This window comes from Oryzias latipes, chromosome 10 (assembly GCF_053564925.1).
Source record: "Oryzias latipes strain Hd-rR chromosome 10, Olatipes_Hd-rR_3.1".
In the NCBI taxonomy this organism is placed as follows: Eukaryota; Metazoa; Chordata; class Actinopteri; order Beloniformes; family Adrianichthyidae; genus Oryzias; species Oryzias latipes.
The window spans coordinates 877425-900000 of NC_136246.1; the positions used below are offsets into that span (position 1 = coordinate 877425).

At 42.8% G+C, this 22576-nt stretch overlaps 1 protein-coding gene across 11 annotated transcripts in view; it reads right to left on the bottom strand.

Annotated features, from left to right (window-relative positions):
- Positions 1-1658: 1658 nt before the first annotated feature.
- Positions 1659-22576, bottom strand: part of ankrd50 (ankyrin repeat domain 50) — a 73759-nt gene continuing 52841 nt past the window's right edge. For 8 of the 11 annotated variants that reach the window (XM_078953774.1, XM_078953779.1, XM_078953771.1 and 5 more), the window contains 2 exons: positions 19084-19316; positions 1659-8050 (listed from right to left, as the gene is read on the bottom strand). In XM_078953774.1, coding sequence (XP_078809900.1) covers positions 4542-8050; positions 19084-19316 — 3742 coding nt within the window. In that variant the 3' untranslated portion in view covers positions 1659-4541. Of the gene's footprint in view, positions 8051-19083; positions 19317-19385; positions 19474-22576 lie in introns of all 11 variants that reach the window. The other 3 variants (XM_078953777.1, XM_078953776.1, XR_013658439.1) reach the window with 2 other exon arrangements.

The window sequence follows — 22576 nt, forward strand, 5'->3', positions numbered from 1 at the left end:
CCACCAGCGCCCCCCCCCCCCCCCCCCCCCCCGCACACATACAAAATTGACAACATCCTTTTGTGTTCCCTATCTTCTATTTAGCCATTTTACAAAAAAAAATGCATGAATTTTCTAGACTCGTATTACAGGGGGGTCAAACTCAGCCACACAGGGGGCCTAAATTAAAAACACGCTTAAGGTTAACTGAACACACTAAAGCTAAACTTTTAAACTGAAATTTTTGAACATAAATATTTTTTTAATTTTTTAGAGCTGGACTCCTGCTTCATTTTTAGCAATAATTTCTTAATGTGTGACGTCCTGTGTGTGTCTTTGTGAAACATATCAAAGGGATTAGATCTAAAAAAAAGAATTATTGTGAATACTATTTTTAGGTATTATAAAACATTAAAAACTAAATCATAGAACTCATTAGTGGGATTACTCCAAAAATATTTGGCATTTCTCTAAATTTGTGCAACACCAACAGCAGAAATCCTCCAAAAAACCTCAATCCATGAAAAATGGTCTGCGCCCACCACTTCTCCCCTTCCCTTCCCTCTGACACACGCGGCTCCGTCTCTATGACGGGAGGCGCAGCTGCGGCCCAGAGTTGATAGTTAGATAGAAAAAGACTCCCAATCACCTGTTAGTGTGATTCATCCAGCCACCGGTGAGTTGCGCCCCCCGGTCACAAACGGAGTGGAAACTCCAGGTGAGGCTCTGGAGCACTTCGCCTCATACTGCAGGACTCAATTTTAACAGTAACAAGCGATCAGAATGCTGCTGTAAACGCGAACAATGGGGCAGATGTGAGCTGACAGCTGCTTTAGAGATTTACTGGTGCAGTAGAAACAGAACAGACATTCTCCATTGAGAGGTAGACTCATAAAACGAAAGGATAAAAGGAAAAACTTTTTCGACAGATCATAGAGCTTTTTGGGAAGAAGGATCGGTGCATAGACTCAAAAAGTAAGGCCATTCATAGTTTTCAATTTTTGTTTTTAAAAAAAAACATGGAAGTGGAATTTTAGGCATAAAAGAATCATTTTTATGATCATTTTCACAGACAACATTTGATAACACTGATTAAAGCACCAGAATTTGAAGTTGGAAAAATACCAGAAATAGTTAGAGGGTCCACATTAAATGTTTGCTGAACACATCTGAATACTTTTGCTTACAGTATATATAAATAATTCATATACAAGAAGAGTGTTTTATCCATGTCTATAAAAGAAATATTCTCTGTAGGAGAAATATCTTATGTGTATCTCATATGCTGTTACCTGCTGTTGGTAAAATATTCAGTTTTTGCAATAGTAAATCTGACTCCAGAGGAGTCAGTGCCTCACCAGCCATCAACCTCATCGCATGTCACTGGATGAAATCAAAATTAAAAGCATTAAAGCACTTTTCATTTTTTAATTATTAGAGAAACAGATCCACATCGAAAGGAGTTGTTGAGGTGGTTCTGGCATCTAGTCTTGATACTTCCTGGACGCCTCCCTGGGGAGGTGTTCCGGGCATGTCCCACTGGGCAGAGGCTCCAGGGAAGAACTGGAGCTGGAGGAGGTGGAGGAAGTGGGCTGGGTGAGGAAAGTCCGGTCATCTTTGCTTAGACTGGTGCCCCTGCGACCTGGTATCGGATAAGCGAAAGAAGATGGATGGACGGATGGAGAAACAAAGATGTGATTCTTTTATTATATTAACAGAGAACATGGCACACAAAGCAAACGAGTTTCTATTACTCTTTGAAAGTGCATACTCTTTATTAAATAGGTTGCATTAAATTAAAAAATGCTCCATGAAGATGTAAAAATACAGAAATAGATGCCTAGGACACAAAAAACTATTAGTTTTGTTTAAACCTTTAGTAACATAAAATATTTTCACGTTTTCTGCCATTCAAAGAAAAAAAAATCAAAAATCACAAGGTCCACCAGCAACCAAAAAAGAAAAAAACCTTGGTAGTCTGTAATACTGGTGTACTAGTCCCTGAAGGATTTCACTGGCCTTTTTGTCATAGTTGTAATACTTCTATTAGCCTATTAGCTTTGAGTTTGTTTGTTCTTTGGTCTAAATCAGAATTGTAACTTTTACAAAAATATTTTGATCAGTTTTAGTGACAGTGGGGCAAAAAAGTATTAAGTCAGCCACCAATTGTGAAAGGCCTGCAATTTCCATCAAATAAGAGAGACAAAGAAAGAAAAGAAATCCAGAAAATCATGTTGTCTCATTTTTAAAGAACTTATTTGCAAATTTTGATGGAAAATAAGTATTTGGTCACCAGCAAACAGCGATCGGGAAATTATTGGTGAAGTCTGTTTGAACGGCAGCAGTGGCTCAGGCGGTTGAGCGGGTCGTCCAGTGATCAAGGGTCGGTGGTTCGATCCCTGGTCCCCTCAGTCAACTGTTGCTGTGTATTTGGGCAAGACACTTCACCTTCCTTGCCTCCAGTATGGCTTCACTGGTATGTGAACGCATACGAATGTCCCGGTGATGGTCAGAGGTGCCATAGGCGCAAACTGGCAGCCACGCCTCTGTCAGTCTGCCCCAGGGTAGCTGTGGCTACATCTGATGAATGAGGAAATGATTGAATGAATAATGGACACACGCATCTGGAAAAGTGCAGATAAATCCAATCGATCATTATTATTATTATTATATAAGACACCTGTCCACAACCTCAAACAGTCACATTCCAAACTCCATATGGCCAAGACCAAAGAGCTGTCTAAGGACACCAGAAACAAAAATTTGACCTGCACCGGGCTGGGAAGACTTGCCTTGCAATGGGTTAGCAGCTGGGTGTGAAGAAATCGACTGTGGGGGCAGTTATTAGGAAACGGAAGGCATACAGACCCCTGATGATTTCCCTCAATCTCTTGCTCCCTGCAAGATCTCACTCTGTCGGGTCAAAATGATCACAAGAACAGTGAGCAAAAATCGCAGAACCACACAAGAGAGACCTAGGGAATACCGGCAGAGAGCTGGGACCAAAGTAATAAAGGCTACCATCAGTAACACACTATACCACCAGGGACTCAAACCCTGCTAAAGCCAGCACATGTGCAGGCCCGTCAAATGTTTGCTGGAGAGCATTTAGATGATCCAGAAGAGGATTGGGAGAATGTCCTATGGTCAGAAGAAACCAAGATAGAACTTTTTGGTAAGAATTCTCCCACATAAAACCTTTGGAGGGAGTTGAAAGTCTGTGTTACTCAGTGATGCCCCAAAACATCACTGCTCTAGAGGAGGTTTGCATAGAGCAGTGGGCTGAAACACCAGCAACAGCTTGTGAAAGCCTTTGTGAAGACTTACAAAAAATGTTTGACTGTGTCATTGCCAAGAAAGGGTATACAACAAAGTATTGAGATGAACTTTTGTTATTGACCAAATTTTCCACCATAGTTTAGAAATACATTCTTTAAAAATCAGGCAATGGAATTTTCTGGATTTTTTCCCCCTCATTTTTTCTCTCATAGTTGAGGTATACCTATGATAAAAATTTACAGGACTGTCATCTTTTTAAGTGGCAGAACTTGCATATATGGTGTCTGAATAAATAGTGTTTTGCCCCACTATAACTGTCTCTGTTGGCCAGTTAACCTTAATTGGGGGCGGCCGTGGTGCAGCGCTAGGGCGGTTGACCTCTGGTCAGAATATTGCAGGTTCGATTCCCGCCTTAAACGCCCATTTGACGAAGTGTCCTTGGGCAAGACATGGAACCCCACCTTGCCTCTGGTGGAAGGTTAGTGCCGGGTTTGGCAGCGTAGACACCTCAAGCGTGTGAATATGTGTGAATGGGTTTGTGAATATAAAGCGCTATGGGCCTTCGAGGAAGATAGAAAGCACTATACAAGTATGCACCATTTACCAATTCTATGTCCTTTATTTTGTTATTAGCTATACTTTATTAGCTATAGTTTTATTTTTTCGAAAAATGCTTGGATTCTGAAATTGAATCTTTCCTTCCTTCCAAATATTATTAGAAACCAGCTGTTTCAGTTATTAAGATTACTTAGACCAAACAAAAAATTCTCTGAACCTTAAAAAAGAACTAAACTGTTTACCTACTTTGACCAAGAAAATGTTTAAACTGTTAGAACAAACTTTTCGATTGTGTTTGTTTTAACCCGATGAATCACGGGAGATGTAGCGAACTACTGTGATGCTGAAGCCAGACAGACTCACATCGCAGAGATTCATTATTTTATGTATTTCTTTTACACAATCTGACACTGGATTAGCTACACCACTAACCATATCTTTAGCTGTTATTTTTGTTGGGACTGAGAGACTTTGAGTCATGTCAGCAAAACACACAAAAGGTATTTTATGATTAATGTCCACAACTACTCTGTGTGAAGTCTGGTCCTGTTTGAATGAACAGAGAACTGATATCCTGGCAATGGTTAATGTGTTTTAGGACAGTTAGGTTGAAATTGAGATATTTTTCATAGCAGACCTGAGCATCTATCGTGACACACCAACTAAAAAACACTGAAGACTGACCACAGAGAACATCTGCTGAATTATAAATACAGTATCATCACTTATAAAGGAGTCTCTTTTTTGGAATTGAACTCAGGGTCTGACTCTTCAATTTGCAACGTCAGGGTTTGATCAAGGCAAAGATCAGTGTTTTCAACAGAGTTATTTTGTAGATCAACTTGGTGGCCTTTGTTTTGCACAGTTTGAGGAACTCTACCAAAGAAAACTTGATTCCCTTGCAAATGATAGTCAGGGTTCGTCATGATACCGTTCCTTTTTTTCTCAGAGCTTTTCCGTTTCTGGATGGAAAAGTGAACATGGCCTTGCTCCCTTTTGTGCTGAATGGAACCACTGATCGTTACGTTGTGTGGATCTTTCCTCGTGACATTTTTCACAGATTTGTTAAGAGACATTGTCTTGTCAAATTGAGTCATTTCATACCCTAAAACTGGGCCCTGGGTTGATCTGCTGCTTATGTCCTTCACTGGTCCTTTAGCACTTACTATTTTTTTGCTCTTTGTTGACTTCAGACTAAGTTTTAATAGAGACCAATTAAAGTCACAAGATGGAGATGATAGTTGCTGACCGATGGGTTTCATGGCAGATGATGCTGAAAGAATAGACTGTTTACTTTGGCTATAATGTAGTGAATGTTTTTGAATTTGTTCTGTATACAATACCCCATGAAAAATGTCAATCGGCACAGTCTGTGCTGTGGCTGCAGATGATGTGGTTTTCAAGGAGGAGGCGTTTGAACTAACAACATAATTATTTGACTGGGAGGACTTCTGATCATCCATAGTAGAATCGGGTGACTCTGAGGGTGACCTGAAAGCATGCATGGGTTTATTGGCTACACCTCTTACAGACGACTGCACATCCCCCCCCGCAGTGCTGCTTGAGCTACTCGATTTAATTGTGAGAGACTGTATTTTACCAGTCATTGTCATTGGGGTTTTTGTCTCTATGTGCTGCACTGGGGGAATGTTGCAACCATTTAGAGTTGTTGCTCCATACTTTTCCAGAAGTTTTAATATTGCAGAACGGCCACTTTTGGATGCCACTTTTGTTACTGTTTGTCCAAACTGATCTGCATGGTTGGGGTCTGCGCCATTTTCCAGAAGTAACTGCACAACATCAATGTGACCCTCTTGAGCAGCAATACCTAGAGCTGTTGCTCCCTGGTTGCATGTTTGATCAACTTGTGTGCCATGTTCAATCAAACATTGCAGAATTTTTGTATGGCCTTGCCATGCAGCGGCTTGCAGGACCGATCGCCTCTCATTGTCACAGGAGTTCACATCAGCTTGATAGTTGATAAGCAGCTTAACCATTTCAAGATGTCCTTGCCAGCAGGATACATGGAGGGCCGTTCTGCCCTCAGTGTCACAAGCTTCCAGATTAGCTCCATTTTCAAGGAAATACTCTGTCATGGCCAGATGGTTTTCAAGAGCTAAAATATAGAGTGTTGGGCATCCGTCTGCATCTTTGTAATCTATATCAGCACCGTGACTCAACAGTAACTTAACAATCTCCCTGTAACCTTCCAGTGCAGCTACCCTGAGGGCATTTCTTCCATCATATCCCTTTTGATCAATACATGACTTGTTTTCCAGAAGAACTTTCACACAGTCATAATGTCCTTCCTGTGCAGCTAAAATTAATGGTATTCTACCATCATTATCAACCTCCAAGCAACGAGCACCTTGTTCAATAAGTGCATTGCACACTTGGTGATGACCTTTGAATGAGGCCATGTGTAGTGGGGTCCATCCTGCGTCATCTCTATGATTCTCATCCAGTCCTCTGTCCAGCAGAGTTCTGACAATCTCTACATTCCCCTGAGAAGATGCAATGCTGAGCACAGTTCTGCCTTCACCATCAATGCTATCCACAGCCGCACCCCAGAAAAGTAATGCGTTGACAACACATGCATGGCCCATTGATGCAGCAGCCAAAAGAGGAGTTTGTCCATTATTGTCTGTGTGATCCACATTTGCTCCACCTTCCAAAAGCAGATCAACTACATCTACATGTCCTTCATAGCTTGCGACAAGGAGGGGAGTCATGTAGTCTTTGTCACAGTGGTCAACCTTTGCTCCTCTGTCTATCAAAAGGCTAACAACTGATGCATGATCTTTACTTGCAGGTGTGCAAAGAGCGGCTACTGAGAGTGCAGTCCTCCCATCAACATCTTCATGATTAACTTCAGCCCCATGGTCCAGAAGGTCCTCAACGATTTCTCTGTGTCCCATGTATGATGCAGCAATTAGAGCTGTTCTTCCTTCATTGTCTGCTTTGTTAACTTTAGCTCCATGCTGCAGAAGATTTAACACTATGTCTTCATGACCTCCCCAAGCAGCTGCTCTTAGAGCAGCTCTTCCATCAGTATCAATACAGTCCACTTCAGCACCAGCATAGAGTAGAGCTGACACAACTTCTGAATGTCCACCCCAAGCTGCTGAACGGAGAGCAGTCCATCCATCTTGATCTGTGTGGTTTATGTCGGCCTGACAGCCAATGAGACAGTTAATGACTTTAGTATGACCCTGCCTTGCAGCAAGAGTAAGAGCTGTTTGCCCACCATTGTCTTCAAGCTCCATATTTGCTCCTCTAGATATAAGTAAATTAACTACACCAAGGTTTCCACTGTAAGCAGCATTGATCAATAAAGTTTTTCCGTTGCAATCGCATTGGTTTACAGATGCTCCGTTGTCAAGTAATGTTCTTATTGAGTCCTCTTTTTCAAGAGCCTGGTGTAAAATATGTGAAGCATGAGAATCCTCATTGTTAACATCAGCACCAGCTTTGACCAAAAGCTGTAGAACCTGTTGGTCATTTGGTATGGATGTGTTCAAAGCGTCTTTTGTAGGGGTCCCATTCCAAATCATCCAAAGAGCCAGATTAAATGGCTCAATCTGTAGATTAGAATTAACAAGATGAAGAGCAAAATCATGTACTTGCAGCGGTGTGAGGTGCTTTGCTTGACAAGAGTAACTCATGGCCAACATCCGATGCCCCTCAGCAGCATTGCACAAGTATTTTTGAGTGCAATGCTTGACATCCAGAAGCCATTCAGCAAAACTGTTGTGAAAAAGAATTTTAGTATTTCCAATACCATCTTTCAACAACTTAGAAAGAATGTCAACTTTTTTCTGAAACTCTTCCATTGTCAGTGTTGTGTTTTTGGTCCAGACAGCATGATATAGTTGCTTGAGTGTAAGAGGCTTGTAAGTAGCTAGTATTACATTAAGAATAGGTTGAACTTTAGCAAACTGTTTTCTGATAAATAGTCTCTGACAAAGCCACAGATAAAGCCCATTAAGAGTGCCTGGGATGTCACGAACTTCCCGTAGCATAATAAAATTATCTACAACCCCATCTAGCACACATTCCAGATAAAGGAAACAACCGCCGCTTTTAATGTGAAGTTGGTTAAGCATTTCTGCAGTCTCTTTTGTTAGATGCTGCCTCAGGGCTTCTTCTTGATCCAGCCGCTGAAGGATATACTGTTGGACATCCTTGACGATGTACGCCTTACGTAAATCCTCCAGGTTTATTTTACGGAATCCTAAAAAAAAGATAAAAGATATTAGAAATCCAGTCTAATGACACATGGAAAGAGTAAGAGGTTCAGGACAGGTTATATATTTGCACTGTAGCCACAATGGTAACATCCACTTTCCAAAGCCACTAACAAGTTTGACGCAAAGTTAACACCTAAGTGGTGGTAGGCGGGCGCCTGTGTTTGGCAGCGGAGCGACCACCAGTGTGTGACTGTGTGTGTGACTGGGTGAATGGGTCTGTGACTGTAAAGCGCTTTGTCCTTGTAGGAAGAAAGGCGCTATATAAGTATACGCCATTTACCATTTAAGTGGGGAGTATCAGAAAAATAAAGAAATTAAGGCCTGTCAATTAATAATTTGGGGAAGCATAGACAGAAAAGAAGATAGTGTCAATGTGGTGAATCTAAAAGTTTATCCCGTTGTATTTTAGGCTAAACGTTATTTACATCAATTATGTTTTTATAATTTTTTTTGTTGTAACTGGCGAAAAAAAGGAAGGGAGAAGGAGAGAGCTTTATGTTACAGATGGGGCATAAGGTTACAAAAGAAAAGGGAGAAAAGGGGGGGGTTAAGGAAGTTGGAGGATGATTAAATAAGTACAGGGGGTAGAAACAGAGCAAAAAGTTGCTGGAGGTTTACAGTGTTCCCTTACTTATTTGTGTTTGAGTATTCGCTTATTTCTATTTATTCACATGACTCCGGTTCATCACAAAAGCTCAGCTCAAGACGACTGTATGAGACTTTTGCGGGGGAGGAAGGAGGCAGAGATGAAGAGCACGCCGGCCCATCGGATTCCTTCCCGGCTGCTAATGAATATTTCACAGCTATTTCAGTTTGTGCCCCTGCATTGAGAATTGGCATCAACTGACTCAGAAGTGGCCGGAAGATATCCTGATACGCTTAAGAAGGTAACGGCGGAGAATAATTATCATGCGGAGCAGGTGTTCAACTTAAATGAAACCTGTCTCTTCTGGAAGAACATGCCCTCTCACACTTAACCTATGAAGGAGGAAGCACGGGCTCCTGGTTTTAAGGCACAAAGTAACAGAGTGTCAGCTAGATGTGTCCCCCTGCTAAAGCCAGTACATGTGCTGACTTGTCTAAAGATTGCTAAAGATGATCCAGAAGAAGACCATAGGACAGTTCCTGATGGAAAAATCATGCTTTGGGACTGTTTTTCAGCAAAGGGACCAGGACTACTGATCCGTGTGAAGGAAAGAATGAATGGGGCAATGTATGGTAAGTTTTTAGTAAAATCCTCCTGCCATCAGCAAGTGCATTGAAGATTAAATGTGGTTGGATCTATCAGTATGACAACGAACCCAAACACACTGCCCGGGTAACCAAGGAGTGGCTTCGTAAGAAGCATTACAAGGTCCTGGAGTGGCATAGGCAGTCTCCAGATCTCAATCCCACAGAAAACCATTGGAGGGAGTTGAAAGTCTGTGTTGCTCAGTGACAGCCCCAAAACATCACTGCTCTAGAGCAGTGGTCCCCAACCACCGGGCCGCGGACCGGTACACTTTGCACAGAAATTTTGGCACCGGGACGCACAGAAAGTAAAAATAATTTCCATTTTATTGTTTTTTTCTCTCGAAAAAAACGTTTTATTTTGAAAAGTGACCGGATTCTCTCTGTTACATCCGTCACACTTAATGCATGTCAAAGTCACGACACCAAACATCACGTGATACACCCCGCTAAAATTAAACCCAAACAACCAAAATGAGCAAAAAACAAATTTCTTTAGAAATTTGCTTTGACAAGGGGAAACGGTCCAATGAAGGGACAGAAGAGGAACCTGCACCCGCTAAAAAAGGGAAATCTGCCTTTAACAGGCAGCGGTAAACGTGGCTTGCCTTGCACCTCAAACCCCCCACCCCCACCCCACCGGTCCGCGGTAAACGTGACTTGCATTGCACCGGTCCGCGGTGACAAAAAGGTTGGGGACCACTGCTCTAGAGGAGATCTGCATGGAGGAATGGGCCTACAATACCAGCAATAGTTGATGAAAACCTTGTGAAGACTTACAGAAAACGTTTGACTGTAGTCATTGCCAACAGGGTATATGACAAAGCATTAAGTTAGTAACTTTTGTTATTGACCAAATGGCAACTTTCCACTATAATTAACAAAAAAATCCTTAAAAGTCAGGGAATGGGATTTTCTGGATTTTTTTTCTCATCTTGTCTGTAATGCTTGTGGTAAATCTTTAATAAAAATTACAGGTCTCTTTAATATTTTTAGGTGGGCGAACTAGCAAAATTGCCTAACTAAATACTTTTTTACTCCACTGTATATGTTGACACACCGAATTCTACAGTTTACTGTCGCATGCAATCAGCCCTCCGCATACCCCTTTAATCTAGGATAAACACGTTATCGGGCTTTATGCCTTACATAACAAATAATAGCTGTGGCGTGGTAGCTTTGTTTCGGGTTAGTTATGTCACAAACTATGTACAAGTACATTAATGACATCAGAGCAGCAATGCAGCGGGAGGCGCACACCCAGCGGTACACAGACTCCAAAACATGAAATGTGAGCTACAGTTGGACCTTCACTTTTTATATTTGAGATCCCGACAAAAGTTAAGATTATCTCTTTAAAACTGAGCGTGTTGCCCGCGACACATTTGGATCAGCGCTCTTTGAATTACCATAATTTCTTAACATTTTCTACAATTAGAAAAATGCCAAGAGTTTCTGAAAGCTGCGACGTTGTTTTTTATTGACAATATTGTTTCAATACGTTAATCCCACCGAAAGCCTGCGAGCAGCTCCTTTGTTTACTTGGAAGACAGAGAGAGTGGAGGAGATATGCAGAGAGAAGAGTGGGCAAAAAGAAAAGTTATGAAAACATCGAAAAAAAGAATAAAACATATCAACAAGACGTCCCTCTTAAGTAAAAGAAAAAAAAAACCTCTATGGTGGTTCGGGGAAGATTTTGTGCTCAAAGGAGCACCGGAAGGAGTCACTTCTGGCGAGAAAAGGTAACGCTGGAGGGCTGTATTTCCGGGTTGACTTTCTGGATGAATCAAGCCCTCGCTAGCTGGTTTACTCTGAAATGCTTACTGTATGAGGGAAATCTCATTTGATTTGATTTTTGATTTGATTTGAAATGGTTTATTTCAAGCAATCAAATAGGAATAATACACAAAAACAATACAATCATCAGTTATACATTCATACAATAACTAATCAAACTTAGTATAATTAGACATAAAATTAAGTATTGCTTGAAAGGGAGTGGAAGGAAGCAAATTTATATAATCCCACCCCTGTTCTACTGTAACCATTTTATTACATGATTTATCAATATCCGGTTCCTAGAAAGCACATGACAAAGATGAATTACTTAAATTATTTTGTAAAAAATAACTTTTAGAAATCAACATGGCAATAAAGTATCCAAAATATATGCAGATTATGTTACTTATAAAAGTCATTGATATGATTAAAAAATAATACTGTATCATTTAAATGTAAATTAGCTTATTTTTGACTTATAAGTTAAAAGTTGTCTCTTAATAAAGCCTATATTTACTATTTTGTTCAGGAAAAGCTATGGTGTGAAATCACAACAAATAAATACTATTTTTCTTCAAGTTTCCTATCCTGTAAGATCCTGTAGGTTGGAGCTGATGAGGTGCTAGAGGGCCAATTACGGAGAAAATTTGGGGGCGTTGGAGGTTCTGGTGATTGGGTCAGAGACCAGAGCTGCTCACCACATCAACAAAGGTGGAAGACAGATCCAGAGCCTTATGATGGAGTCCCTCACCCACTGAGGTTCAACCCCAGATGCATCCCAGGAGTCAAAAGACACCATAGTACAAAAAACAGGAAATGACTCAAAGAAAATTAAATGAAGTGTGGTTTTGAAGATGTGCAGTTTTGGAAGGATGTGGCAATGCAGAGACAAGAGGGAGACAGAAAACATAAAGAACAGAGAAGTGGAAAAAAGGAAAGAATAGAAGTGGAAAAAAGGAAAGAATAGAAAAGGAAAAGCAGTTGACGTTTCACAGAAAAGAGGATTATGATGGCACCAGACATTTTGTAGACGACAAAGAAAAGAGGTTGGTGATGAGGGAAGGCGCAACAGGAGGGAGTGGCCAACCGACAGCGCCGCTCTACCCAAAATTACCTGAGGAAACTCAGCCATCACCCTATGATGTTCACACTCCTGTGCATGCCAACACCAGATTTAAGACAGACATGAAAGGCACGATTGGTCACATAGAAAAAAGGCATGTATTTATGACCAACAAGTAAAAACCAATACTACCGTATAACTTATATATATATATATATATATATATATATATATATATATATATAAAAATGGGCAGCAATAATGACCCATGGGGTAACCCATGTGTCAACAGGGGGAACGTGTGTACAAAATACAACATATGGCTTTAATTTTTACTCAAAACAAAAATTGTAGGGCATGTTTAATCTTTGCCAAGCATAGTGCAAAAGGGAATCTGAGGCCATAAAGAGGGCTATTCCTGACACCTCAGTATCCGTTCCAGGCAATTCACATGGAATTAATAGACTCAAATCAAAGCAATGGAGAGAAATTTTGTTTGGTCATCATAGATGTCTTTTCTAAATAGGTAGAACTTTTTCCAACTAAAGATCCAAATGCACTAACAGTTGCAAAAACTTTATGCAAAGACATAATACAGCGATATGGTATTCCTGAAAGAATTTGCAGCGATATTTTGCAAACCAAATGATAAAAAAATATTGGAATAATGTTTCACATAAATCTAAAAAATAACTGTGTGTATCATCCCCAGAGCAAAGGGTTAGTTGAACAAATGGATGGAACCATTAAAAACAGATTAAAGCAATGTATTGACGAAATGAAAAAAACATCTACACAATGTATTCAGTAAAAATATTTATTAATAACACTGTCAAGATGCCTCCGCGAGTCCTCTCCTTTCCCTTCCCCCTACATACACGTCTCCATGATTTTTTCCATGTAGCTGTCAAGTTGAGTCTCGGAGGACTTCACCTTTGCTCTCAACCTGAAACTCACACCTTCGAAGATCTTGTTTCCCGCAGCCCGGAAATCAGAAGATTTCCGTCTCGGAGAACGGCAAGCCGAAAAAGACAGCCAAACACGTAAGCAACCATCTAATTCCAACCTTCATACCTCTACGGTTTGGGTGGACACTGGCATGATTGTTGCCGCTGCTCACCGGTAACTCTTCGCCACCTAACTTTACTTTTCTGGATTTTTGGACTGCAAGTTTTGAGGCAAAATATCACGTTTGTTAAAGTAACACTTGGACTGTGTTGTCCTGCCCTGACAAACAAAATAAACTTAATTCAAGTCTGACTGCCTCCTCCTAACGGCGGCCTCCTTCCCCATGGGAGCTTCCCGTCTGACACTTCAGCGTCTGCCCTCCTACAACCACCAGATATGTGGTCATCCAATTTGCTCATCTGGTCAGCTCCCACCTGGATTCTCCTCTGGCTCTCCCATCATCCAGTGGCTGGGATTATCCGGTATTCTTCATTTGAACTTCTTCGGCTTTGCCTCCACATCCCTGCTCGGCTCCCAAACTCTGGAATTCCCTCCCTCCTGACCTCTGTAACATAGACTCTCTTCCTACTTCCAGATCTAAACTAAAAACTCAACTGTTCAATTCTGCCTTCCCATCCTGACTCACTTTTATTTTGTCTATTAAATTTATTGTGCTTTTAATGTCTATTTTTAACCTTTGTTTTGTAAAGTATCCTTGGGTTTCTTGAAAGGTGCTTTAAATAAAATGGATTGTTATTGTAACATTAAATCCCACTCTTTTACCGTTGCAGGACTCCTCGGGTAAATCCATGGAGGAACCCATGCAGATCAGAAACTCAAAATTGATGCCTGAAGAATGTCAAAAACGAAAGGAGGAAGGGTCCTGTTTTTATTGCGATAACCCAGATCACTTTGTTTCACAGTGTCTTCTACGTTTAAAAGGCAGAACCCCCCGCTAGAAGACAGGCCGCGGGCGGGTTACAGAAAATAACTTTTCATTTATTCCTGTCAAGCTTTGTATTCAGACTGAGGTTTCCGGATTTCAAGCCCTGGTGGATTCTGGCACTGAACAAAGTTTCATTGATCAACATCTCGCCACTTAATTTGCCTGTTCCACTGAACCTCTGGACCCTCCTGTCGAGGCTGCGGGACAGGGAGGACAGCATCTCTCCCGTATCACTCATCGCACCAAACCCATTCTCCTGTTAACATCTGGTAATCACAGAGAGTTCATACAATTTTTCATCACTCAAACTTCTCAGACTCCCATTGGCACCGTTTACATAATCCACAGTTTGGTCAACAACGTATTACAAATTGGAGCTTCTTTTGTATGGGTAATTGCTTCCCAGTCTGCTGTTCCTTCAGTCACTCCTCCCGTTACAAACTAATCGAAAGAAGTGGATTTTTCTAAGGTTCCTACCTGCTACCATGATCTAAAAACGGTGTTCAGTAAAGTTAAAGCTTGTGCCCTACCACCTCATAGACCTTGCGACTGTTCCCGTGTCCGGGGTTACACAACCGCTCACTCAGGTAGAGAGCAATCCCGCCTCCCCTCTTCTTCCCGCAGCCGGCTGCATCTCTGTCCGCTCTCACAGTCGTAAAACCGGGAACCGCAACGCTGCTGTCCGGGATGTGGGAGTGCAGCCACGTCTCAGTCAAGCTCAGTAGGCTGCATTCCCGATACTCCGTCTGGGTGTTCATTAGCGTCGTTAGCTCCTCGGTCTTGTTGGCCAGTGAGCGCACATTCCCCATAATGACTGCAGGCACGACAGGCTTAAATCTCCTCCTGTTCATCTTAACCTGAGTCCCAGCTCTGCGACCCTGACGTCTCCTCCGTATCTCCTTCGGAATCTCATGCCGAGCTCCATGGAACAGGCTAGGCTCCCTCAGAGCCAGCAGCTGGTCGCGCGTGATAGAGGCCGTCACCAAATGAAAAATATTAAAACAATTTTTGGGATTCGCCAATGTCTATCGTCGCTTTATTCGCAATTACAGCAGTAATGCTTCGCCATTAACCAAACTCACTTCTACTATAAGGCACTTCAATTCATCGTGGAAGTTGACGCTTAAGATTCTGGTGTTGTAGCTGTTCTTTTCCAGAGAGAGGAGTCTCCAGGCAAACTCAAACCATTTGCATTTTTCTCCAGAAAACTCTCACCCACAGAACAAAACTATGACGTGGGAAATCGTGAATTGCTGGCTGTAAAGCTCGCCTTGTAGGAGTGGCGTCATTGGCTGGAGGAGGCGGTTAGATCATTCATCTTCTGGACTGACCACAAGAACCTGACGTACCTACGTATTGCCAATAAGCTCAACTCCCATCAAGCACGCTGGTGCCTCCGTTTTGACTTTACCATTACCTACAGGCCTGGCAATAATATCATCAAACCGGACTCTCTCTCTCTACAATTATACTAATCTGAAAACCTTTCCTGCACCACCATTATATCCCCCACCAGACCAGGGTCCTGCAAGCTCAAGTTGAGGAACCCAACTATGTGCCTTGCCCCAACGGAACTCCATTTGTGCCATCCTCCCTTAGGTCCAATGTACTCAGCTGGGGTCATACGTCACGTATCTCCTGCCATGCTGGCGTCCACAGAACTCTTAGCCTTCTCCGCAGAAGCTTTTTCTAGCTGTCCGTGGAGAGAGATGTGTGGGAATACATTGCTGCCTGCACCACCTGTGCCCGATCTAAATCTTCCAATTTTCCTCCTTCTGGTTTCCTCCATGCGCTACCCACACCCAGTCGACCTTACTTCCACATCGCCATGGATTTCTTCACTGGACTTCCTGCCTCCCAGGGCAACACGGTCATATTTACTGTAATCAATCGTTTCTCCAAGTCAACTCACCCCTTCCTCAGCTGCCCAGAGACATGGAAACTGCCGACATTCTGGTGCATCACGTTTTCCGCCATCATGGCATACCTGCGGATATCGTTTCTGACCGCGTCCCACTATTTATATCCCAGGTATGGAAAGCGTTTTGCTCTGCCCTGGGACCCACAGACAGCCTCATGTCTGGTTATCATCCCCAGTAAAACGGTCAAGCTGAGAGGGCAAATCCAGAGTTGGAGGTGGCACTCAGTTGCCTGGCAGGTCAAAATGCCTGGTCTGGTGTGAATTGAGTATGCACACAACACCCACCCTTCTTCGGCCACCGGGAAGTCTCTGTTCGAGGCCTCCCTTGGGTACCTACCACCTCCGTTTTCCGTCCCAGGAGATCGATACGGCGGTGTCCTCGGTCCAACACCATCTCCGACGTTGCCAACGCATCTGGTGCAAGACCAGGGCTGCTCTCCTGCGCACTAAAGAGAGCAACTGCCGTGTTGAAAAATCATCAAAGGGTGGCGGGAACACTTCTCGTAAACTCGCTCCCCGATTTATCTGACCTTACGTCATTGAAAAAAATCATCAACCCCTCCTGTGTCCGTCTCCGGCTGCCCTCAGGATTCACCCTTCCCTCCACGTCTCCCAAATCAAGCCTGTCCAGAAGAGCCCCATGTGTCTGCCTTCCGCTTCCCCACCTCCTGGCAGTATCATTGATGGCGCCCCGACCTTTACCGTAAGCCAGGTGTTGAATGTTCGGCACCGGGTCTGCGGTTCCTTGTAGACTGGGAAATCAATGGTCATGAGGAGCAGTCATGGATCTCCCTCATCCTGGACCCATGCCTCATTGCTCGGGGGGGAGCCTTCTTCTCCCGGTTGTGCTTATCTGCCTGCTCCTTTGTGCTCCCACCCAAACAAATTTTGCACACATGCACATAGGGCTCCGGGGATTGGATGTTTGGGATATGCTGGCGTGGCTGCCTGTGGGTGACTCTATTAGGGGCTGCGTCGGCGCCCGCCCTCCATTCCACTTTTACTGGCACGTTAGACACCTTGATTCATCTAGGGTCTTGGGGGGATGGTCTGGTGGACGGTCTTCTCAGTGCTGCCTGGCATGTGGGGATCCTGTTGGCCTAAGTGGTGGTCTGGAGCGCGGTGCTGGGGGTTGGTGGGCTGGAGGGGGTTACTGTGTGGCCACAGGGGGCAGGGAGCAACCAGAAGAATGTGTGTGTGCGTGTGAGAGTGCATGGGTGGGGGCAGGCCTGGGGGCTACCACGCCAAGACCCGCTGGGGCTCACCCTCCCTCTTGCAGAGCGGGGAGGGCATTTTGGGGGGTGTTTGGGAGGAGGGGTTGAGGAACGTGTTGGGTGAGGGGGCTGTAGAGGGTAGTGTAGTTTGGGGAGGTAGGGGGGGGGCTGTTGTGTCGTGATCTTTGGGCTGCTTGGGTCGGGCGCCGGGGCTGGCCTGCAGAGACGAGGATCTGGCTGGGTGGTGGATGGCTCCTGGGCCCTCTGTGTCCTGGCGTCATCCTTGGCCTGCGTCTCGGTGTCCAGCACCCGGTGGCCCCTGTACGGCAGAGGGCGTCTGTCCCGTGGTCTGGGGGTTCCGAGGCCGGGCTCGCCTATGCCTCCCGGTGCCGAAGGGGCTCCTGTAGGGGGGCCTCTGCACCTGGCTGGTTGGGTGGGTAGGCGCAAGTATGCATGATAGAAGTTATGAATAAAAGAAGGAAATTGTAGTATGTGGGATGGCCTTTTTCCCATAACTTCTACTCATAACAAAGCAAACGCCATTTGTCTCCAAGGAAGTTGTCCCAGGAAATTTTACGCGGTGATGACCTCATCACGCGGTTATCGTCGCAGCCCTAGCTGTGAGTTATTGTTTCATGTTGTGAGTTAATTCTTTTAGTCTTGTGACAAATTGTATTTATTTAGTGTTGTGAAATCTAAAGTCCCTTCTGGGCCACCATATGTTCCATCTTAAGTAAAGTTCAATGTGCAGTTCAAGTCTCCACCCATCATCATCCCTTGGATCACACTTTTTCAAAAAAATTACCTAAAGTGAGGACAAAAGGAATTCTGTGTGTACCTTCTGCAGGTGCATAGAAGTTGATAAGACAATAAATAACTTGTTCAGTTCAACCCTCACAGCTAGGAACCTGCCTGCGGCCACCTTACTAACAGATAGGATATTAAAACTCAGCCTAGGCGAAAAAAGAAAGTCTGAAAAACAATCAGCCACTTTAACCACTCTACCAAAAGAATCAACAAGGAAATTATTAATTTCCTCAAGGGAATAAATGTCATCACACGATATCTGGGACTCTGCCAGAGAGACACAGTCAGAGTCAGAATCCAGCTCCATGTCTGCACTGGCAGAAGAGGAATCACAGCAGAAACCTCATCAGTAACGGCCGACTGTCCATCTGCATACTGCAGGCACTCCCAGCCCACTTGTGATCAATTCAAACACTAAACGCTCCTCCGTCAGAAAAACAATCACTACTATATTCATTCGGGAGGGGAGGCATGCGAGATGTTAGCGTGACACCCTAAGTCCCCCAGAGCCAGGAGAACCGTCTCCAGAGACCTGCGGTTCAGGCTGGACCCCATCCTCAGTGACAAGGACGGCATCTGAGACGCCATCCCAGCGAGGCGGGCAAACCGCTCATCCCCCACACACTCACCAGTTAAACCTCCCTATAATCAGAAAAATAACTTTCTTTGAGAGAGAGCGAGAGCGAGAGAGAGAGATCTTATGGTTCTTTTGGATTTTGCCAAAAAACAGCATAATCATAACTAAAAGACCAATGGGTACACTTTGAAAATAGATGATTGGAGTGGGACTTTAATGAACACCCTGGAGCCAATCAGAATCGAGTTTTCACCCAGACTAATGTATAAATGATAAGAATGTAATAAACTGGATATTGGTTGTTGACAAGTTAAAATGTTGTTTTAAAATAGATGTAGTTGGCTGGGTTTCCATGACTGTAACACAAAAACTTGAACTTTATAATAAAACAAAAAACCTGTTTGTTATGAAACAAGAGGTATTTCATGTCTTTTCTTAAACCATTTTGCTAAACTCTGCACAAAATAGAATTGATCCTGACCCCACACAAGAACACACAAGAATGGAGCAAAAGAAAAGTTGAATAATTTACCTGTAAAAAGCTTGGTGATGGCTTTATTTTGCCTGCGTGCAGAACAAATAAGTAGCAGCCAAGGAGGCAGCAACTTATGATGACTGACTAAGAGCTCAGCAATAGTCCTGGGTGTACTAGATGAAGACCTCTTTTCAACCTCCCCAAGTTGATAGTCCTCATCAATGGAATCAACAAGCAGGAAAAGTGACTGCTGAGGAGGCTTCATGTTTAGAAGAGGTAGGAGCACACATCTAAAAGGAAAGAAAAAAAAAGTTCTATTAAAATTGTAAATGTTGTATACTGATATACCACTTTATTACCTTCTGAGAAGACCAAAGCACTTTACAGTCATAGTTCCGTTCACCCATTCAAACACACGTCAGTTCTGTGTCAAAAACTGGCACCAACCTATAACCACCAAGAGCAATGTGGGGTTCAGTTTTTACATTTTTCGTTCTTACATAATTGCTATTCGTTATTTTACTTTATTTATTTTATTTCCCAACTAATGACTCATCCGCAATGATCCAGTATAAACTGAGGGAAGTGACTTTAACAAGAAAAGTAACAAACAAAATAGAAAAGAAGTAGTCCGCTCCCGCACTTAACTAGTCAAGTGGACCGGCGGAGCGCAGACTTACAGCTTTGTGTTTGATGGGAAGGGGGGGGGAGGATGCTTTGTTACATGAGCGGTATGTGTGGGAGATTTAAGACTGCGATCCGTCCTGCAGCTCTTGGGGTACGAGCTACCGAACTCAGAACCGGGTCTAAAAGTGTGTGTCTGAGCACAGCTCGGATCGTCAGCACACACACAGCGCTGTGGGGCTGTGTGAGCTTCAAAGCAGAAATGTCGCTCAGTCCTTAGAAAACATTCAAACAATCACGTGGATTTGTGTTTCCAGTCGTGTCCCGCTGACATGTTAATGTATATAGCCGCTCGGCAACATTGTTTTGTATTGAATTGTTACATCCAATAAAGTTTGGAAAAAAAAATAGCTGCTCGGCGGAACATATCCTGTTCCGGTTTTTCAAACCCTACTGCGCATGTGCGAATGATTTATTCCGACCGAAAGTGTGACCTTAGTGAACGTTTGTTATATTCTGAAAACATTTTTCTGTGCCATGTACACTGTTGGATTCTAATCCGACCATTGATCCCATCAAGATATTTTGCACATGTAACCGCGGTTTATGGTGTCGACGCGCAACGTGGCGGGGGCGTGGCATCACGATGGTGTCTCTCCATCGTGATGTCACTCACCCATCACGATGGACGATGGTATCGTCCATCGGCACAACCCTATGAGTCACTGATATCTCTTGAGAAATGCAACTAAATAACTAAAGGAAATACATACTACACATTATTTTAAAGTCATTTTCCATTCCTTCAGCTAGAGTTGTGGGTATACCTTAAACTGCCAATATCCTCTTGACCCATTAATCAGCAGTCTATCACAGCAGACTACAGCAATACTGTCATTGGTTTTGACCCCTGTGACATTTTTAACTCTAACTTTTTGGTTTATCTTCATTGGTCAGTTTAAACCAAACTTAAAGATGAATATTCCCTAAGTTAAAACAAGTGTTGCAGCAGCAGGTGTGGGTCTTGTGGTTCGGAGCAAAGGGATTTGTGGTTCGACAAGCAGGAGCTCTTCAGCACAACTCTTGCATATTTACTTAAGTATTTGAGCATGCTTTTTGTTTTTTTTATATATTAGTTTGCAATTTACCGCATTGTTCTTTGTTCAGGGTAAGTACCATATTCAGGTTTTTAGTTTCTCGTCAGTCACAGAGCCCGTTTACATGAACAAATATCTAAATAATTTGTGATTCAAATATTTTTCAGATAAAACTGAACTGGAAAACAAAACGCATTGTCTTGGAAGTTGCTTTTATATACTATAGTGTTGTGGAGTTCAAAGTGAAACTGAAAAAACAAACAAACACAGCAATCAGGAAGCACGAATAGCACGAACAGACCTTCATCATGGAAAATGCAAGAAGAAATGCATGTGACGCAGCTTTCAAGTTAAAAGCAATCGTTAAAAGCAGTTAGAAAAAATCCACCATCACCAACGCGTTTCGAAAAGCCGTTCTGCTGCGTGAAGGAGAGGACAGTGCAAGCTCAGGAGCCCAGGCACACAGTGCAGGGATCATTTTTTTAGTATTTCCGAGAAGGATTGTCAAAGCGTGGCTCGAAAGCATTCAACAAAAAACGAAATCCCTCGTTCTCAACCTCGCTGCAGGAGCGGAGCCCCATTTACATTTAAACAGCAATTCCATTTGTTATTGTCCCCGCTCTCTCAGAAGACGGTGGTAGCTTCACCTGGAAAAAGGTATCCGTGCCGGGCTGTGTCGGTTTCAGGCCAACAACAGCCACAGCTTTCTCACACAATTCCGGGTGATGCAGCTTCAATGCCGCCGGCGCATCTTTAAACTTGCTGCTCTCGCTATTTTCCTTGTTTTTTCCATCCGCCATATTTGTTTGAATGTGTATTCTTCTTCGTCTGTCCGCGACCGCCTATCTCGCAATAAGCGAGATCTACTATCTACCCACTGAAGAATTGTCTTACCAAAGAATGATTAATATAACGTTTTGCAGAGTCTTCAAACATAAATAAAAGGTCGATACTTGATGAAGACGCATCGAAAATCAATCACGGGACTAAATACCGCGATATATCACCATATCGATATTTTGGCACACCTTACTCGGGATATCAAGCTGTTGTATTTGTGGTGCAAACTTGCAAATTCTTACACAATCATTTTAAATGGAAATTTCACACAATATAAGAGCTTGCTTTGATTAATTAATAAATTTAATTACTTTTCATTTTTTTCTTTTAACTGTGGCTGCGCGACAGTTTATCACAACAGCAAGAAAGTAGAAAAGGCATGAATGATTTTATATTTTCACTTAAATGGTTTGGTGAATTTGATTATTTTGAAGACTGGGATGTATGGAATTTAATCATTTGGACTTTTTAAAAAAAAATTGTACTTCGTCATCTGAACAAAAACAAGTGTTAAGAGGTGTACTTTCCTTCTGAAATGATACTTTAACTACTCATGAAGATCACTTTCCTCAGGGAGGAAAGAGAGAGAGCTGAGCGAGGACTGAGAGATATTACCAATACAGTAAACCCTTGTTTTTCGCGGGGGTTACGTTCCTAAAAGAACCCGTGATAGGCAAAATCCGTGAAGTAGAAACCTTTAAGATACGGTGCCAGGTTCGACCTGCTTTCTCTTTCACTGATATATCAAAGTATGCCACATTATTATGAAATTATAGTGGAAAATAAGTATTTGGTATTAAGCAAGATTTCAGGCTCTCACAGACCTGTATCTTCTTCTGTAAGAGGATCCTCTGTCTAAAACTTGCCACCTGTATTAACGGCACCTGTTTGAACTTATCTACAGTCCCTGACAAAAGTCTTGTCGCTTATCCATTTTGTAGAAACAAAAGCGTATAACCTCACTTTTAATGAATCTATTGGTTTTAGAA